The 20,448-nt window shown below is 42.7% G+C and overlaps 1 protein-coding gene across 9 annotated transcripts in view; it reads right to left on the bottom strand.

The window, feature by feature from the left end:
* Window positions 1–20,448, bottom strand: part of trioa (trio Rho guanine nucleotide exchange factor a) — a 72,794-nt gene that overhangs the window by 21,553 nt on the left and 30,793 nt on the right. For 8 of the 9 annotated variants that reach the window (XM_056400152.1, XM_056400153.1, XM_056400157.1 and 5 more), the window contains exons 4-22: window positions 19,305–19,419; window positions 17,338–17,530; window positions 14,475–14,579; window positions 13,995–14,191; window positions 13,040–13,286; window positions 12,145–12,267; window positions 11,522–11,713; window positions 9,648–9,779; window positions 8,899–9,129; window positions 8,044–8,166; window positions 6,521–6,712; window positions 5,704–5,873; window positions 2,695–2,869; window positions 2,080–2,275; window positions 1,240–1,406; window positions 1,034–1,153; window positions 695–886; window positions 466–615; window positions 259–373 (exon numbers count right to left, since the gene is read on the bottom strand). In XM_056400152.1, coding sequence (XP_056256127.1) covers window positions 259–373; window positions 466–615; window positions 695–886; window positions 1,034–1,153; window positions 1,240–1,406; window positions 2,080–2,275; window positions 2,695–2,869; window positions 5,704–5,873; window positions 6,521–6,712; window positions 8,044–8,166; window positions 8,899–9,129; window positions 9,648–9,779; window positions 11,522–11,713; window positions 12,145–12,267; window positions 13,040–13,286; window positions 13,995–14,191; window positions 14,475–14,579; window positions 17,338–17,530; window positions 19,305–19,419 — 3,135 coding nt within the window. Of the gene's footprint in view, window positions 1–258; window positions 374–465; window positions 616–694; window positions 887–1,033; window positions 1,154–1,239; window positions 1,407–2,079; window positions 2,276–2,694; window positions 2,870–5,703; window positions 5,874–6,520; window positions 6,713–8,043; window positions 8,167–8,898; window positions 9,130–9,647; window positions 9,780–11,521; window positions 11,714–12,144; window positions 12,268–13,039; window positions 13,287–13,994; window positions 14,192–14,474; window positions 14,580–17,337; window positions 17,531–18,709; window positions 18,865–19,304; window positions 19,420–20,448 lie in introns of those variants that run through there. The other variant, XM_056400159.1, reaches the window with a different exon arrangement.

Raw genomic sequence — 20,448 nt, 5'->3', positions numbered from 1 at the left:
AGGCACAACTATCACTGGATGCAGGGCTCCACTTGGGTAGGATATTTTTGCTGGGGTCCCCGGACCCCACTTTTAGAACCACTGACAGAAGAGTTTTGTATTACTCATTATTACTTCTTGTTGTTTTTTTTTTTTTCAACCATTTATCTGTAACGTACCTGTTGGGACCTCTCTGCTCGCCTGCCAACTGGTTTTCACACACTCTCAGTTCAGGTGTTACAGCTGAGGTAAATGTTCAATGCGTTTTCTGACACTCACTTTTAACCTGCTGTTCTGGTGCTTTGACGTGGCTCAGCATCCCAGGCATGTTGACACTGTTCCTGTGCATGTACTTGAGAAAGACATCTGCATTTCTTCTGGCCAGAGTGCATGCCTGATTCAAAGATTAACACACACTGTAATTAGACATGCAACTTGAAACTTTGCTTCGGTTTGATGCTGACTTTGTGTGTGTATGTGCGCTACCTTGAGGAAGGCCTCCTTCTGCTCCAGGTGTTTACTGATCATGGGGGTGACATGGTCTGTTTCACAGTTGGGTCCCAGTTTGTCGGCTCCTCCGCACCAGTCCTCCTCTCTCTTGTACTCCTGCTCCAGGCTCTCCAACACACTGCACACCTGAGCGCACAAACACACTCAGTCAGTCGTCTGAGAAACACTGAATTGTGTTTTTGTGGTATTGAGTGTGGTCTCCTACCTGTTCAGATGTCTTGTAAAAGGCCACAGAGGCGTTGACCAGCTTGAGTCTGTCCTCCATCTTCAGCATGAGCTGCTGCCAATGGGAGGCCACGCTCTCGGCACAGTCTCTGATCAGGTCCATGTCGTAGTGGTTGGCCTGGAGCAGAGCCTCTGCCTTCTGCTGAACCTGCAGAGCACTCTGGTGGGTTTTCTGTAGAGAAGGCAAAAGGTGGAGAAAGGAGGAGGTTAGAATTACCAACAAATAATGAGCAATTAACAAAATGAAATCCAGCTTCAGACTTTGGACAGAAAACAAAACTGAGGGAGAAACTGATGGGACAAACAAACACTGTCTCACCTCAATGGCATGTTGAAACTGTTCATGCTCTCTCTGCAATTGTTCGGCCTCCTGCAGGGAGCTGGCTGTTATTAGACCAGCGTTTAGCATTGACTCGCCATTACGAATCCAACCCAGAACCTGGAAAAACAATGGAAGCTGTAATAATGTCGATATATATCCTAGTATACTGTAGTTGCAACATCTTGGCCTGCAGGTGGCGCTACCTGTTTGACTTCAGCCTGCAGGTGTCTCAGCTGGACGCACTGCTCCAGATGCCTGCGGTGCTGCTCAGCGGCTAAGTCCAGCTCTTGCTGTTTTTCATGGAGGAACTCCAGCAGGTCCTGAACTCTCGTGGCCATGTCGACATCCCGGTCACACAGGAGCTCCACCCCTGCGGGACGGACACACAATCACATTAGCTCTGGATGGATACACACAGCAGACCTGTATCTATGCTAGCTGCAGTTCTGTCAAACTTCTGCCATGAATCTTGCAAATGAACTTGAATTACTTTGACCCATTCTAATAACTCCTCTGTGAATAATATCATCAGTATGCTCCGATACACGTGACGTGATGTAACCATTCCTTGTGCGGTTTTAGAGAGCACCTATTAGCATGTGAGATCACAGGTGAGTTATTATGGTTAGCGAGTGGGCGCCTCTCATCACAAACACTGACCGAATCCGACCCAAGACACCTACACACTATCAATATTAAACTAATGTAGCCAACACAGAAATCTGTGCAGCAACAGTGAACATGAGCTGTATCCTGTTTTAACCCTCAGCTGGATGATGACTGATGACTGATGTGGCAGGCAGATGACAGTCAAACATCTCTTCACTTCACCACTTCATACCTCACATGACACTTGAGATATAATAGATTCTGACAGAGCAGTGTCACAAGAGGGCAGATGCACAACAGCTCATATAACTTAAGACTGAAGTTTGTTCTTTTTAAAACTGCTTTCTGACAATGATTTGTTCTTTTTAAAACACCGGTGGCTACCATGGATGGCATTGTAACTGCATTACAGAGTGTTGGGGGTGTGTACTCACCAGAGGCCTGGACTTCATTGACGTACTGCAGCAGCTCCTGTCCCTGGTGGATGACATCAAAGGTGAGGTTGTTCATGGTCAGAGCCTTGTCAGCGTGGTGCTGCAGCCGCTGCTCGGCCAGCGTCAGGTCCTCCGTGTCAAAATCATTCATTTGACCCGTCAGCTCCTCGTTCCAAGACTCCAGGTCAGAGATGATCTGAGGGAAGGACAAAAAGATTGTATTTGTCAGAGGTCGCACACACCTTGAATATTTATGTACAATGCTGTAAGGAAACGGAATTGATTTAAAAACATTTTTTAAACAATACCTATAGTCACTGAAAAGTCATTAAGCTTTCTTGTGGAGGGTGTGATTGTCACAAACTGAGAATGAAGCCTTAGAGAGCTCAGTTTTGCATAGGAACAATGCATTTGATAACACTTGATATCATACGACACAACACACTGATATCATATGATATCAAAACATCAGGTCTGAATGGAAGATTATTTTCATTTCTTTAGATTCTGCTTTCTGACCTTGCACCTAGCTCAGTGGTCTGCTCAAAATGTCTTAGTTTCAACACCAGTCACTTAAACACACACACACACGCCCCTCATCCCAAGCAGACTCACGTCAATGGCATCCCTTTCGAAGATGCGGAGCTGCAGGAAGAGCTCCAGTTTGATCTTCCTCTCCTGAAAGAGTTCCTCCATCTGGGCCTGGGCCTCGTCCAGCTGCTGCAGGACGCTCTCGATGTGGTTGATGGAGCTGTTGTGGGGCGTCTTGTTGCTTGAGATGGCCGAGTCCCTGGAACAGAAACACACAATTAAGAAATAAGCTGTGAGAGGCAGAGCAGTGCACTTTAATAAAAACAGCTATAAAGATACTTTCGGGCTTGATGCCAAGTGGACTTAGCTGCTCTTAAAATTGCTGCATAGCTCAGCCTGCAGTGGCTGATTTAGCTGTAATATAGCAAACCAGCAGATTAGAGAAGAATGGCTGATGAAATTAAATCTGTGAAGAAAAATAACCAAATATAACCTTAAAAATTTTAATTTCAAAACTTAATTTTGGCTTTTTAGGTTGTGATTTAAAAACCTGGTTGATATATATTTAAGTTCCTTTTTTTTTTTTTTTTTAATTTAACTAAAAAAACAAATACAGAGTGTTCACCATTCTGCTCTCTTACATCTAAAAGAAACATGGGTTAAAGAAGGAAATAATACCAATGTATAAAACAATGGTATAAGTGACTATAGATGTGTACTGTGCTAAAATACTGTATCAACAAATATCAACATATAGACATTAGATATTTAGTCATAACTTTCCTAACACACTTTGACACATTCAAAGATTAGGCAGAAACTTAGCCACCTAATTTGTGTCTACATTTATAATTACATTTTAATTTACATTATTACACACATCTTTCAAAGTAAGCATCCATCTCTAGCTGTAATATTACTCATGAAATCTGAATCTTTAAACCTTTGCTTCCACGGCTTCAGAGTTTGGTAGAGTTTGTTTATTTAGAATATTTCCCTAGAACAGGGTCAGAGGGTTCGAAAACATATGTCTATATTTAGGACTGATTTTTATTTCAGCCTTCACCGTCTCAAAAAAGATGCCATTTGGGACAGCTTCAAAAATATGAGCAAAAATCTCCTGTTAGCCGACATTTTTTTTATTATAGCATTTACCTCTAATTCCCATCTATTCTTATATCATAAATATCTCTTGTGTCTGGAGGAATCCTCTTGTAGATACATATCACTTTTATTGAATGGATTTCATTTTGGTATTCCAGGTATTAGATGCTGTTGCTTGTTCATTGTTTTATTTTATATGTTTTTTCTAAGTCCTGTTTCATATATCTCATACTCATATATATTTTGTGTACATTTTAAATAAACATATAACACAAATGATGATTATATTTTCACATCCAGTGTGAAAGGTGATTTAATGAATAAACAAAAATAAAAACTGAAATTCAGTCAAAGTGTTGCAGCAGAATCGTTTCATCCTAAAAAGACAATCAGAGTAACACTGATCAGCGGCATCGTTCAAAACAAACAAAGTACAACACATCATATTGATCATACTGGAGGAGACTAACAGGGTATGGCTGATAATTGGATCTTACTCCGGTCCACACAATATGCACCACAAAGTCTCAAGAGTGCAAAGTGAAACAAGTCGAACAGATTCTGATTCATCAGCCCGACAGACGCACACCTGCATGACGCATGAGCAGTGAACACACAGACGCCAGTGAGGCCTGCGAGGGGCAAAATATAAGCAGGCAAAGACAGCGAAGGTCAGACGGATTCTGATTGGCTTCAGGTTGATTAATCGGCGTGACAGATGCACTCCAACACCCAAATGCACATTCATGAACGCACGTGTGCACACGTACAGTACAGTCACTCTCTCTCACACACACACACACACACACACACACACACACACACACACACACACACACACACACACACACACACACACACACACACACACACACACACACACACACACACACACACACACACACACACACACACACACACACACACACACACACACACACACACAAGTGAAAGGTGTGTAGAGTTACAGTTGCCTCCTGGGCAGACTGTCACACAATTAGATATGCGCTTATAAAAGCAGACTTATGTAAGAATTCACAGTGGAGCCAATACACCAGGGAGAGAGAGGGATGGAGAGAAAGAGGAAAACAGAGAAAGAGAGAAGGAGAGAAAGAAAAGGGGGGGTGGATGAAGAGGGAGGAAGAAGAGGGACTGGAACATCCTCTGTTTAAAAATAGAGTTGGAGAATGAGGGTCAACTGCATCCACCTCTCCAACACCTTCTCCCATCCTCTCAGTTTTCTGTTTTTTGGTTTTCAAGCATCTCATTTCTGTCTTTTCAAAATTACACTGACAGACTGTTTCATTGCATATATTTAGCTCTTTTCACTGTTTACACATTAAATCCAAATCTGTGCATGTCTTAAACACCCTGCCAAAGCTCTATTCAATATCAATATTCAGTGACACAAAGACTAAAAGTTGATTAAGCAAGCAAAAAAGTTTTTCATTTACATTTTTTCTCCACTAATTTGTTCAGAGAGTTACTACTAATCTTCTGCTGGCCACAACATGAGCACTGGTATCTTGTTTTCTGTCGCTGCTGCTGGCCTCTTTCGTTACTTGTAGTTTAGATGATATAAATGATCAGTTTGGGTCGGTTTGTTGGTTTTTACTCGATGGTGTCTAGATTTGCAGATGGCTTCAGGTTGCCTTCAGAGTCTCAATACAGCTGAAATTTAACCTGGTTTCACATCACTGTTAGAGGGGGAATACCAGTTTAAGCCTTTCATGTTTACTTCTTTGTAGTTTTTTTTATTTTGCTTCAGAATTAAAAAAAATATGGACTGTTACCGCACATAGAAGAAGAATGTGTCGACTGTGAAAACAGAAATATAGCTGAAGAGTGACCTCGGGAGCTTGATTAAAAGTACAAAATAAGTAATCTCAATAGACTCCACTCTATATGCCTCTCATTTGCTTTTGACAGAAAGCCACTCCTTAATGCTTCGCTCTGGTTTAATCGTTAGTAAGGTGGATTACTCTTTACCTGAGCTGCTGGATGAGATCCTCTCCCTCCTTAATGACGTTGACGGTGACCTGCAGCGTTGTCTGCTGCTGCTGGCCGAAGCGTTTGATCAGATCTTGGACAGCCTCCACAGACTCTGCGTAAACGTCATCCAGCAGCTCCTTCTGAAGCTCCTCCAGCCATGTCCAGAGCTACAGGGGGACAGGTATTAGAATTTTTTTATTTATTTTTTTAACTTCAATCAGTTGACAGCACAGAGTGTTCCTGCGCCATGCTATGAACGTTTCTGTAAGTGTCATACATATTTAATTTAGGTAGGCTTGTGTGAAATCTCATTTTTATCATTTAGAAAAATGCAGTACATCGTCGTCGTTTGATGGACTGTGCATTGAAGCCAACATTAGACTGCACCTCTCTGTCTGGACACAGAATAAACACAAAAATCACACTGTGGCTGCACCGTAACACGTAAACAACCAGTTACATGCATTTTCCATTGCTTTCATATTTACGAAAGATGTTTATTGATGGTCCACTGACTTCCATCAGTTCTTAACCCCTTGCCTAAAACTTTATTACCAGCCAACACTTGACCTTCACCTTAACCTAAATCTAATCATACATTTTCCTCTGTTAAAAAGGTGAGAACTTTAGGCAAATGTTCTCAGTTTTAATAAGTGTCCATGTCTATGTGACTGGAAGAAAATCAAACAAAACACATATTCCATTTTATCTGGTTATTATTTCCCTCTTGCTCAGAGAGCTCTGTGAAAGCTCTCATCCACACAAACACACAGCCCACCATCCACTTCAGCATTATGTCATCCTCCCTGCCTACCTCTTTGACGTGCGTGTGGAAGGCGACAGACATGTCCAGCAGGACTTTGCGCTGCTCCACGCGGCGAACAAAGTCTTGGATTCTGTCTTCGAGCTGGTGGGCGGCCTGGTAAATCTCCTCTGGGTCACACTCTCCCGTCTGGGCCAGCTGCTCGGCCGCCTCCAGCAGCTTGTCTGCATTGGTGTACGTGTTCTACACCAAGGATGGGGGACAAAGACAGAGATGGATTGGCCCAGGAAGACAATGTAATGCAAGCAAAAATATATTATATTTTGAGGATGGGCAGAGAGACACAGCAGAGGCACAGAGAGAATGAAAAACAGGATATGCAGAAGACACAAACACTGATAGAGTCAGTGATAGCAGAGCTGAGCAGAGATAAATACTGAGAGGAAATAGAGAGAGAGTGTGGGTGAAGGTGATATAAAGAGGAAGAGAAAGATTCTGCAGAAACAAATGTTATATTAAAGGTGGGATATCAAAAGGCTGATATTAATATTTTCTGCTGACATTCTGGGCAAGTATTCTATACACAGCTCTGGAGGAAATTGTCTTAAAGTAGCAATAATGCAATATAAGACCACTTCATTAGAAGTAAAGTTATATATGATATTATTGGAATATTATTACTGATGCATTAATATGTAAGTACCGATTTACTGTTGTAGCTGGTGGAGGTGAAGCTGAACCATTTTATATATTGTTGAGCAGTTTAATCTCTGACAGTGCATTACATTTTATGCACCCGTCATATGTTTGGTATGTAAATTTGTAATCTGTAAAATAACTAGTTACTAAAACTATCAAATAAATGTAGCAGAAAAAGAGTAAAATAATTCCCTCTGAATTGTTGTGGTAGGAGTTACAGCTAACACAGCCTTTAGACCATAATTTAAATCTAAAAAGTCATGTGTTGAGCTGCCTGGCATTTCAGGCAGGTTTTGGGGAAACAGCTAGCAAGCCTGTGTAACTTTATCTTAAAAGCAGCTACTACAGCTACATGTGACATTTATGGAATAATTTAATGTTAAAACAGCAGCACAAATAGAGAATAAAGAGTCAGTGAACTACTCAGCAATGTCTATCTGTCTATGCTAACATCATGAAACATTAGCTAATAAGTTTTGGCTAGTTGTTTAGCTAACATTAGCTAAGACTAGCCACGAGCTATCAGACCATGAAAGCAGAAAAAAGCCCCTGTGTTTATTGAACTGAACAAGGCCGCATTTTACTGCTAATGAATACAACTTTTCATTTATAAGAAGACAAATGTCTTATTTCTTCCTTCAAAAGTTACACAGCCTTGCTTTGAAATATAATTGCCTAAAAACATCATGCTACTCCACAATTAACTGAATTGATAAAAAGGGGAAAACACAAACTCGCTTAAAATTTTAAGATTTTAAAACTGAATAAAAAAAACACATACTGATACCTGTCTGATATTATAGGATAATAGTAAACCACTATAAACAGCGTGGCCCTAACAGAGAGTGACAGAAATAGAAATGGAACTGATCTACCTGTGCAACTTCCTCAAAGTCTTCATGTCGTTTCTGCAGAGCTCGGGCTCGGTGCAGGGACTTTCCCACACCTGTGTGTTTGCTGAGGAAGGCCTCACCATGGTTTTCTATCCAGTCCAGCACCTGTGCAGCGAGACCACAGGTCCACAAAGTTAGACACACACTGGAAAACAGGCAGCCACAAGGGGGCACTCTGATAGTGGCAGTTGAGCCACAAGTGATAATCAAAAGAGTGTTAAAGAGGAGGAGGAATGACCGAAACAATGATCAGTATTACAGGAGGCGTTGCACTGAGCCTTTCTCCTCACACTCATCTCCCTTCTCTAAGTCCTTCACAGCATTAATAGATGAACAGCATCTGCATGGACATATGACCCAATTCAATTGCCGTGGCAACAGTTGCCATGGCAACATTCTTAGGAATGCCCAGGATTTTTGGACAGTAAGCAACTGTATTATCATATTGGACCATTTGATTATGGCATGCTCATTATGCTTGTTTTCAGGCCTTTATTATGCAGAAAACATTTACATTTCAGGCATTTATCCAGTGTTCCTTTCCACAGGAAGGCATGATGAGTGCAGACGTAAGGTTCCAGCAACTTGCTCAAGGACATTTTGATAGGAAACATGGCTGTTGCTGGGATCAAACCCTCTATTAAGAGTACAATCCTTCTACCCAGTAAGCTACCCTGCTATTTTCAAATTACTGTCTGACCCTCTCATGTTATGCTGAAAAAACCTGGCAGCAGTTTGGTCCTTGAATTATCACGCGTTTGAACAAATGTGTGCATGCATATAAACAAAAACATATACACAGTATATGTGTGTGTGTGTGTGTGTGTGTGCGTGTACCTGTTGGACGTCCTGCTGAAAGACGCAGAGCTGAAGACGTTGGTGCAGCCGCACTTTGCGGTGCTGCCAGATGTTTTCCAGCTGTCTCTGGTGGTGAAGCACCTCGTGGATGATGTCCAGGACGTGGTGCACCGCTTTTGAGTAGTTTGCTGATGCTGTCAGTGAATCAGCGCTCCCTGGGGTCAAAGGTCGCTGTAATTTGTCCAACAGGGCTTTGCCATCTTGGCTCACCTGAGGTTAGAAAATTGATTGCATTCTTATAATACACAGAGATGAGAGGTATGAACAGGTATCTGACTTAAGCTACAACAGCTGCAGAAATAGTGAGGAATACACTGAGAAGTGATATCTTGCACCGTGCAGTAATACTGTTAGCGTAAAAGTAGTCATTTATTTTAAATTAAATTTGTTGAACTTTGCAGAATTTGACTGGAAAAAACTTTTATTTTGACGATGCAAAATGAAGATGCATTTTGTCAGAGACTGTGAAAGGAAACTTAATTTTAAAAGTTTATTTTCCACTAACAGAGAGAAGTTGTGTGTGAATTATATTCTAATAACACAGTAAATGTAACTGCAGTGTTTTGAAACTTAAGTATCAAGGACATTATTGCAAATGTTTCAAATGTTCAACTCAAGTTCTGTCATGAATTTAAAGGCATTGCTGCAGATCCCAATGCTATGGACACATGCTGACTTCATTCATTTTGCATATTTTATATCTATATAGGTATTAAGTGTGATGTTACCTCAGAGTAAGCAGCAGTGATGTGTTCGTACAGGCCTTGGTGATGGTGAATAGCGTCTTCCAGGTCTTGTAGCTCAGATGGCAAATCCACTTCGCCGCACGCTTTACACCATGAGTCCACGTTACTCATGTACTGCCGGGGAAAGAACCGCACACTCACATTAACACAAACTGTTCCTCGGATATAAAGCATTTCACATAGACGCATCATGAGACGGTGGTGCTGTATACATCCTTGTGCTCTTCCCAGGAGTCACATGTTAGTCAGGCATACCTCGACGTGCATGAATTCGCCTAAGGGAGCATTTTCTTTACTATTCCTGGACTTAAACATACAGGAATGTCTTTGCGTGTGGGTATGAGCTCTCTTAAGACTTTTTCAGAGGAATTATCTATGGCTGAATGTGCTGTTTATTGGCCTTTGGTGACTTCCAAGAACTGTCTCTACCCCCCCGTGGGAGGGAAGGGAAACAAAAACAATCAGTAAGTCTAATCTCAAAGAAATATCAAAACGTCGAAGTGATTTCCATCTCATTATTGCCTTTTAAACATCTTTCCCATGATAGCTGGAATGAGATACAGGAGTAGAACAAAGCTTTAAAACAAGCTTCTCTGTATGTGTAGAAAAGAAAAGGTTGGGGTGAAACCTCTGGAAAAAAAAAAAAAAAAAAAAAGAAGCTGTTCCTATTTCGGCTCACAAGCATGAAAGGCTGGTCTGATGACGGCAATATTCCAGGTCGGAAAAGTCGTACCACCCATGTTCCCTCGTTGGGATTCTGCTTGTGTGCTTTTTCAGCCCATGAATCATTCCATAGTGGTCCGACTAATGAGCACAGACAGGAATAAACAGCAGATAACAAATGCTTTACTTACATTGTGCATATGTTTATGTAAATATATGTTAATGCAATGCACATGTGAGGCTTTTATAGATTTAATGAAGCCAAATGGGTATTTTACAACCCGGAAAGGGTGTGCCATGTGTGTCCGTGTGCATCCATAAGCACAGTGAAGGTCAACACCTCAGCGGGTTCCAAAGCTACATCACTGTGGGTTTTACCGAGTCCAGTTCCCACCAAGCCCTGACTTGGGAAATCTAAACTCAATGTCAAATCAATATAAGAGCTGAGTGAGTTTTGTTTAATTAGTAAAACTAAACTACAGGCGAGATATTCCAGAGCAGTTACAAAGTTTAGATTAGTTTCATTGTTCTTAAATATGAGATAAAACACAACAATGAGACAATGAAAAGAAGATAGTTTGTTTCTGCAGCTCTGTGCATGAAACTGTTGACTGGGATTGATTTTCTATGAGATTTTAATATGGTTAATAATAATAATAATAATAATAATAAAAAAAAGATACTACAGACCCTTTGCATATGTATAACACATCATCATGACTTCAAAATAAAAGTCTTTGTCATTCTTGATTGGAAATTCTTGATATATTCACTAGAAACCAAACGTCTGTGTGGAGCTAAAAAGACTGGGAGATGATTCATCAGCATAAATTTTGATTACTTAATAATTGTTAAAGTCATTTCCATCCATCCAACATTTTTCAGCTCCTCCTGGTGGATCCTAACACGTGTCCTGTCTGTTTTAGTCATTTTTAAAGGGAAAATGCCAAAAACATTTCCTGGGGCCAGCCTCTCCAGTGAGAAGATTTCCTGCACTTCTCTGTCTTATATGTTAGTAAACTGAAAATAAGCAATGCAAGCAATTTAAAAATGTCGCTTTGGGCTCTTAATGGACATTCTCTGATAGTTAAAGAATGAAACGGTTCAACTGCTGAATATGTGCTCAATTCATAATTATAATAATCTTCAGTTGCAGCCTTACATCTGTGTTGGCACATTTGTGTTGAACCCACCTGGTCACATTTCTGGTGGAAACTAGCAGACATCTCCAGCAGCGTGCTGCGTTCATCCAGTGCTGCAGCGAAGGCCTTCCACTCCTGCTCCAGCTGGCCTGAGATCTGCTTGATCTGCTGGGAGGCGTAGTGACCCGACTCCAGCAGCCGGTTACCAACTGACATGATGCGGTTGATATTCACGTACACATTCTGCACAGCAGGAGACAGAAAAGAAGAAATGAGTGAGAAGGGATTCAAAAAGAGGAGTTGTAGAAGAAGAAATATCAGACAGAGAAGGTGACAGGCTCGAGGAAAGGATGAAACTGAGCTCTGTAAAAGCAAAAGAGGAGGAGGGAGTGAGGCGAGGGGCTATCAGGCTGTCGCACTCTCATCCGCTGACACTAACACAACAGTTTCATAATGGTTATGTAAGGCTGGCTGTAGATAAAGAATAGGATTACTTAATACCTGGTTGTGCTGCTGCTAACACGCAGAAAGCAGAGGCAGCTCTAAACACCCAAACACAGTACTGGAGGTTGACGCTAAGTGCAGTAACCGTATGATAATATAGTGCAGGGCATGAACTTGATCGTCCTAGTGGACTGAAAAGCATTACCACCATGCGCGTGTGTCTGTCTTACCATGCAGTTCATAGCGAAGTGGTTGTGCTGGGTTTGCAGCTCTATAGCGTGGGGGTGGTTGTTGCCGATCTCTGTGTAGCCTGCCAGGAACAAACCCTTGTTGTGCATGATCCAGTCAAACATCTGAGGCATGGGGATGACGGAACAGACAGACATACAGACACACAGAGAAAGGTTAGCGGTTAGCCAGCCAAATGAAAACATGTACACACAAGGTACGGGTGCCCCATTAACTTTCACAGATTTGCAAGAACAGGTAAAAACAAACAGCTGGCACTTAGCCGTGTGGATAGACCCCAGTGTGTTTGTGCACTGCTGCAATGTGCTCATAGCTGTCATCTTTCCAGGCCAGAATACAGAGAAATGGACTGCCTCTGTTAAGAGTATCCTCTCAGGCTCTCCTAGAGAACAACTAGTGGCCTATGGTGTCCTAGCAACAAGCTCCTACTACTGCAGTGTATCCAAGACTGCAGCTCTCTCTGTTGCTGCAACCTGCTATTTTATTCTACTCACTCAAACATGGATCTCTGAATTTTTTCTCCCTGTGTCCTTCTACTTTGTGCTGCAGCTGTCATCACCTGAGCTGGGTGGCAGCCAGGCTAGGTGTAGCTGAATATGTTATCCCCCACTTAAGGATGTGGTGGAGGGTAAAGCTATTTAGTTTTTATCTCCCGTTTTATTTGTGAAATTAAGTTTAAGCCACCGTTCAAGGGCCAAAATAAAAAGGACATGAATTCATACAGAGCATAAATCAATGCTTCTCTGTGGGTGTAATTATGTTTTTGTTTCTATCCGAAGTTGTGTGCCCTTCAGTGATCACCCACTGTGGTTATAGATTACCACTACATCACTGCTCACTCTGAGTGACAACCCCCGCTCTCCCCCATCCACCGACCTTCTCTGCGTCCTGTTCGAACAGACGGAGCTGGAAGCACTGGTCCAGCTGGAGCTTGCGGACATGCCAGGCCTGGTGGAGGTGCTGTCGGGTGGAGTGCAGCTTGTCCAGCAGCTGGGTGATCCGCGGCAACAAGCCCTGGGTGTCGGCGTTGCAGACCCCGCCGCTGCTACTGCTGCTGCCGCCGCTGCCACCGCTGCCGTTACGGTTGGAGAAGGACTCGCTGCTCTGGATGCGCTGCAGCAACCTGGAGGTGGATTTAATATGTGGTTTAATGGCTGGGCTGCATTACTCAAGTCTGTGCTCTAGTTTCTTTAAGAGCAAAGTTTTGCCTTGTCTTGTGTGTGTGTAATATGTCAAATGAGAAACAGCACAGATAGATATCACATCAGCACAAGTGAGATACAATAAATAACCATCACATTCACATTTGCAGGGTTTGGATTCTTGTGAACTCATTATGTTTGGACTAATGCGTGATGAGCATGTGACTTGAGGGAGCAAACACTGCCATTAATCTTTTTTTTTCTTTTAATTTTACACAATCATATTTGTAGTTTTAGACTGTTAGTTTCATACATGTGAATGAACAGTTTTTCTGTGTGTTGTCTGCACATCAGCTCGCCTCGAACTGCAGCTTGATGTGACGAATAAAAGTAATGTGATCTGAATTGAATTAACATTTAAAATTTAAATTGACATTTCCAATGAGCGCACCAAAGGAATAATTTGCATAAAAAAATCACAAAAGTCTATAAGCAAGTGAAAATAAAACACGCAAAGGGCTGCACAGCAACAGAGATGCTAAAGGAAAGAAGGGATAAATGCTACTTTTTGATACGACCTAGCAGATAGGGAAACATTAGCAAGAAGGTGGTGTAAGTTTCCGGCCTTTCCTCTACTCGTCGTCAGGCATCATTTCAGCAACAAAGAAAAGCTCACACTGTCTGCTCACCTCTGTCCTTCGGTGTCCAGCTCCTCTATCGGGGCTTTTATGACTTTCTTCTTCAGTGTGGCATGTTCTTCTATCATCCTCCTGGCTCCCTCCAGGTCTTGGGGAAAATCTTTCCTTGACACAGTTTCCTGCATCTCTTCTAGTCGGGCCAGCATCTGGGTGGCGTGACCGGAGAACTCCTCAAACGCCACACGCACCTGGACAAAAACACAGCAAAAACATCGGAGTGACGGCCAGTAAGTCAGCATCTAAAAAGCAGATAACTATGACTATAATTATTTTGTTCTCTAGTTCTCATTAGTCCTTTTTTTTTTTTTTTTTTTTTTTTACAAATTTAGCCTCTTAGTTTCCCGTCTTGTTCTCTGCTTATTGATTGTGGCTACTGTGCATCTTAATGTTGTCGAGGATTTCAGGGATTTCAGGATAGATTTACAGATCAGGCAGACAGCCGTGACTGACAGGATGGGTGGGCTATCTGACCTCTATCCACTCTTCGTGGTTGTAGTCCAGACTGCCATCGAAGTCCGCCGTCAGCTGGGAGGGGTCTACGACCTTTGTCAGGCCCTCTAACGACACCATGGTGGTCTGAAGAAAGAAAGGTGAAAATATTAAAAGAGAGGAAAAGGGAGGGCGCCCCAGTAGCTCACCTGGTAGAGCTCATAACATCAAGGCTTTAGCCCTAACCACAGCTGGTTTGAATCCAGCCCGGGGCCCTTTGCTGCCTCTCATCTGCTCTCCCTCCCTGACCCTCCTGTCTCTCTCTCACTGCAGTTAAAGGCAAAAAAAAAAAAAAAAAACGCCTGGAAAAAGTAACTTACAAAAAAAAAGGAGGGGAAGGAATTGAAGCAGATTTAAGTTAATTTCACTCAGTTCAGTGCAAAATTCTTGTTCAGTGCAAAATCCCCCCCCCCACTACTGTGTTTATTTGCTTTCTTGTGCTGTGGAAAATGTTATTTAGAGAAGACAAGACCAACCACGTAGTTCCCAAAAACTAGCAACACAGATTTTGAGTTGCAAAGATCATGTAACTGATCACTTAATACATCAATGAAATGACTTAGGGACATTTTATCCTCTTCATCCGGACAATTCAGCTCAACTATAAAAAAAAAAAAACAACAACAACAACAAAAAAAAACTGTAATGTACAATAAAAAAAATGTTGTGTTGCCTTTTGTGGCTTGCAAACCCAGACACCTCAAAAACCTTGGCACAGTTTCTCTTTGATTGTCCTTCACGTTAGTGAAATGAAAATAAAAATCCCCTCCACACAACAACTGCATATTACAATATCAACTTCAGAGATACAGTGAGGAAATGTCTCCCTGTTTGGTTTCAGTGCCTCTGTGTTTCTGCTAAGCCACCTCCGCACAACACCCCCACACACATGTCCAGAGATGGATGGAGACAGAACGATAGCTATATCGCTTTGTGTAGGCCAAACAATGCAGAGACACACTGTTGTCCTTGGGTAAAAAAGCACTGTGGCTCTTGCCAGGGGAGAATACTGATACCACGTTGTTCGCTATTGTTGTTCAAGTTAATTGATTTGTACTCTGTTGAATGGTGCGAGAGAGAGAGAGAGACAGAATTTGTCAGGGTGGTTTGGGCAACGTTTGGCTCCCACAGAACCGCGCAATTCATCAACAATCAAAAATCGAGGTTGCAGTCGGCTCGCTGCGCTGCGGCTCACTGCTTCCTTTCTTTCCTTCTCAATTCAACAGGAAGGAAGGAGGAGAGGAAGGAGAGAGACACGTCCGACCTCCGGTTTTCATTTTTACAAAGCGTGGAGAGAATCCTTGATGCACATGCAGAGACAAACACACACACACAGACACACACACACACACTTGCAGCAGTAGCACTCAATAAAGTACATGCTGAGAGCTGATTGGTGGTGTGATTGCTGGACGTAGCGGATCAGTTTATTCAGCCATGGAACATTTTGCACACACGCACACGCGTTCGGTGCAAGTGTAGCCCTGGCAACAAGTCCTGTGTCAAATTTACTTAAAGCAAAAGCAAGATGAAAACTTTCTGTTCACACAACCTTCAGAAATCTTAAATATATATATATAAATATACAAGGTGCGTGTACAGCATGTATGAGGTCAGGTAATGATGCATGAGGGCAGACACACATACAAACGCTCATGCAATGTATCCGATCAATGGCTGTGTGGAAAGGCAGGGTAGCTGGTGATAATCGTAGCCCGCCCCGTGGCATCTGGTTATTCTTCCTACCAATTAATCAATACGGTGTCATCAGACTACAGTGGGACTATGTGTGTATGAGCATGTGAGCAATCAGAGCAATTTCCACAACAGAGTGTTCACTCACACAGACATAGTCAGAGGCCAAAGGGGAAAACATAAACTCAGAGCATCAGAAACATACTGAACAGAAAAGGCCTGTACCAGTGGTTTATGACAGCGCTCACACAAACACACCCTTCACTACTGTGGACGAGAAACTGATCATTGTCATAGTAATCTAGATTCTTTAAAGACAGATCAAACAGGAGGGTGGGGAACTGGTATCTAGTCGTCGTTAGACGGCATTTATGAAATAGGCTTCAAATCACACGGAGGATTCTTTGCTCAGCAGAAAATCACGCACTGTTTTACGTGAGCACATTACTGCGCATTTTTCGTTCCGGTTTATAACTATGAAGCAGCCAGAGCGTAAAAATCAGCCTGTTCTTCTGAATACATCATTAAATTAGCTGTGAAAAGGCGTTCTAACGCTTGACTGACAGCGTCACAAACACTCGTCCTCGTGATCCTCGCTGCATGCCCTTTTTTTTTTGGGTTGAGTGTGATGAAATTTCTCCTGTGGTAGACAGCTGGCTGGTGATGTACGCATCCGAAAGCCGCAGGGAGAGGGGAAATAATGAAATGTGCCGACAATGAGCAGCCCTGGGGGGTGGGGGGGTCCACAGCGGTCGTTATCGCGGCTCAGCTGACGGCAAGTTGAGGGAAAATTGTTGACTTTTTTTTTCTTTCTTTTTTTTTTTCTATTTTTACAACACATGACTTCAAAATGCCAAATATAAAAGTGGGACACTTAATTTCTCCATGTCTGCGGGCATTTTTAAATGTATTACAGCATGCTAAAAATGTATTCAGCCTGTCCTTGAGCAGCATATAATTACATAATAACAGTCAAACATCAGTTCTTTGGTATGCAGCTTTGACTATAAAGCATCAAGTGTTGCTCCTTTCCATGTTTGCAACTTTCAGGTGAAGGCAGCTGATAAATTCAAAGTGTAGATAATATTTGTTATTGTAACAAATGCACCACAGCATAGGGGAGGACCTGAAGGTTTTCCCTCCATCTCACCTCGAATTCGAACTTGGAGCTGCCGAAGTTGGTCCTCTGCTTCTGCCAGAAGTTGTCTGGTTTGATGATGAGGGCGACGTGGATGCAGGACGGAAACGACTCCTGCAGGATCTTCAGCAGAGGCTTGATGCTGTCCCACTTGGAGCCGCGCATATCAACGATGACCGTGAAGCCATGTTTACACACCTCCTCGCTGGGAATGGAGAGGGATCGAGGTCAGCGAGAGTGGGAGGAATTAAAGAGAAGAGAAGAGAAGAGAGGAGGAGGAGGAGGAGGAGGGGAGGGAGGGAGGGAGGGAGGAGGGGATGTGAGGGAGGGAGGGAGGGGCAGAGAGAGATTGGTGAGAGTATAATCCAGAGAGAGAGAGGAGACAGATGACAGGCGTGGGAAAGGATGAGAGAGGGATGATGGAGAGAAAAGAGAGAGAGAGAGTAGGGCGATACAGATGGAAAAAAAGGGGGAAAAAAAGAGGGAGAGAAAGAAAAACAATCAAAAACAGTGAGATGACGCATTTTCTATACTGTGAGAAGCCTACGCAGCAAACACACCCACCCACGCACCCACACACACACCCACACAGAAACCTGCGACGAATGACTCACGAATGTGTGCATAAAATAAAAATACAAATCAGCACATTTGTGCATCAGCAACCTCATGTCCCTGTGGTGCTCTGCTCTGGCCGACATCATTATCACATAACACACACTCACACACACTTACACACACAAAATGAGATACACTGACACACCTGAAACTAAAATCCGCAAGCTTTATAAAAGATCTAAAAAATTATTATTCGTCTTCACGATTCGAGAACCTTTGCGCCGTCAGTTTGGCTTCATCCGTCGAATCTTTCCCACCAAAAAAACTACTTCTTTAATCCACAACTCTGGACCGCTTCTTTTACCTTCTAATAATTTCACACATCAGAAAGATACAGAATATCTTTTGTTAACCATCATTACACATATTATTTTAACATCCTTCTATCACTGCATCTCCAAATACCTCCATCCTTTTCCAAACCTTTCCCTCTCTCTCTGTAACAGCCTGTCAGTAGACAGCCAGCCAGTGTGCAGCAGTGTGCAGATGTTGCCTTTCCCAAAATAGAACACCTTTGCTCACAAAAAAACCACAGAGTTGAGAGAGATTGAAATATGCAAAACGTGACATGATGACAGTGAGGACTTGAAAGCCTACGGGACATGAAAAAGTAAAACAAAAAAAAGAGCATACAGAGACAATGTGATGACAGACTTGGAAGGAGATAAGAGTAGATGGGGAGAGGATGGATTGAGATGAGATGGAGGGAGGAGGCGGGTGGCAGGATTACAGGAAAATAGAGAAGTGGAGAGGAGAGATGTTTTACCTGCGAGGTGAGGAGCTACTCGTCCACAGTAACTGCTGCTGCTGCTGCTGCACTGCTTCAGCTACTGCGACACTTTGTTTTGCTTTCACACACACACACACACACACACCACACACACTTGCTCGCTTGCTCCCTCGCTCGCTCGCTCACACACACACACCTCCTCACACATGCGCTCTCTGTCTCTGTCAGTTTTAATCCACCCTCCCTCCCTCTCCCTCTCTCTCCACTGGTTTCTCTCTGATCCTTCCTTCCATCATTTGCTTTCTGTTATACATCCCTCTCTCAGCTCAGGCTTTCCCCCTCCATCTCGGCATCTCACTATGTCTTGAAACTGATTTTTTGGCAGCGAAAAAGCTGCAGCAACCTAACTGGTCTTGAATTATTTCTCTCCCCCATTCCTCGCTGGCCCCTCACATGCTCATCTCAGCTCCCTCACGTGTTTGCTTACAGAGCCTCATCCACTTGCTCTGGGTGTTTGTTCATTTCAAGACATTGCTTATCCTTCGCTCTTAAAAATATGACAACTCACACACACACACACACGTACTGTGCTCACACACACATCACAGAACAAATGTAATGAATGCACAACCTGGGGATGCCGGCGAGGTAGGCGATCAGTCTTCTCAGGTCGTCCGTTCGTATTCTGTCATGGTTGCTGCGTGATGGAAACGTTAACACTGGACCACCGCGCCTGTCTCTGCCACCTGAGGCGAAACAAACACACACACACACACACACAAACACACACACACGCACAGAGACAGACACAAACACACACAGAGCGTTTGATTAGAAACATGAAAGAAAATACAAGTGTGTATTTATATCTACTTTGGTAGCAACGTAGTAATACACTGCAAATAAGATCTAACAATTCCCCGCGTCCTATTAAACAGGTAACGCTGGAAAGCTGTTTGACATGAGTGTTATATTTGTTTCACCAAATCAGCAAGAATCTGACTGGAGTATAAAAAGGTATTATCGTAGCAAATTAGCTAATCGAATAAATGAGTGAAAGGCTTGACAAATATGAAATGCTGAGCCTGCTAAATTCATCGCCGTTGGCAACACACGTACAATAGATTTGATTTACTATTTGCTCTGCAGGAAACCCAAAATGAATGGGGAGCAGGCTAATAATACAAGGCAGAAACTCTATAACTATAACACAAAATATCTAAAATCAGCGGAGACAGGAATGATTCAATCCAAATTCACAAAGTCGTCTACAATGCAACAACACACATCTGGAGCTTTACTGCAGGTTGTGTCCACCTACGTGTTTCTGTTCGTACAAGTTCTGTGTATCAGAAGCTGCATTTTCTCCTGTTAACACTTAAGTGTTTCTGTTGACAAGCTAAACGCCTGAAATCCTCATGTTTTATCTTTGATCCGTGCTCAGGTCTGAACACAACGGATACAGGAGTCTATGGCCACGCCAGCAGCTGATAGGCTAAATGCAAATGTTAGCATGACAACATGCTCACAGCGACAATGCTGACATGCTTATGTATAGCAGGTATAACGTTTACCGTTTCACTGTTTTAGTTTGGCGTGTTGCATGCTAATGTTTGCAGAGTAAGCGCAGCTGAGGCTGATGGGAATGTTGCTGTTTTTTTAATATCAATAGAAACTTTCATGGCAATCCATCAAATTGTTGACGAGACATTTCACGACACCACTACAACCACAAACGTAAGCCTTGTGATGTCACTGGAGGAAAAGTCAGGGGG

This window comes from Seriola aureovittata, chromosome 16 (assembly GCF_021018895.1).
Source record: "Seriola aureovittata isolate HTS-2021-v1 ecotype China chromosome 16, ASM2101889v1, whole genome shotgun sequence".
Classification (NCBI taxonomy): Eukaryota; Metazoa; Chordata; class Actinopteri; order Carangiformes; family Carangidae; genus Seriola; species Seriola aureovittata.
This window is presented reverse-complemented; position numbering and strand designations above follow the sequence as displayed.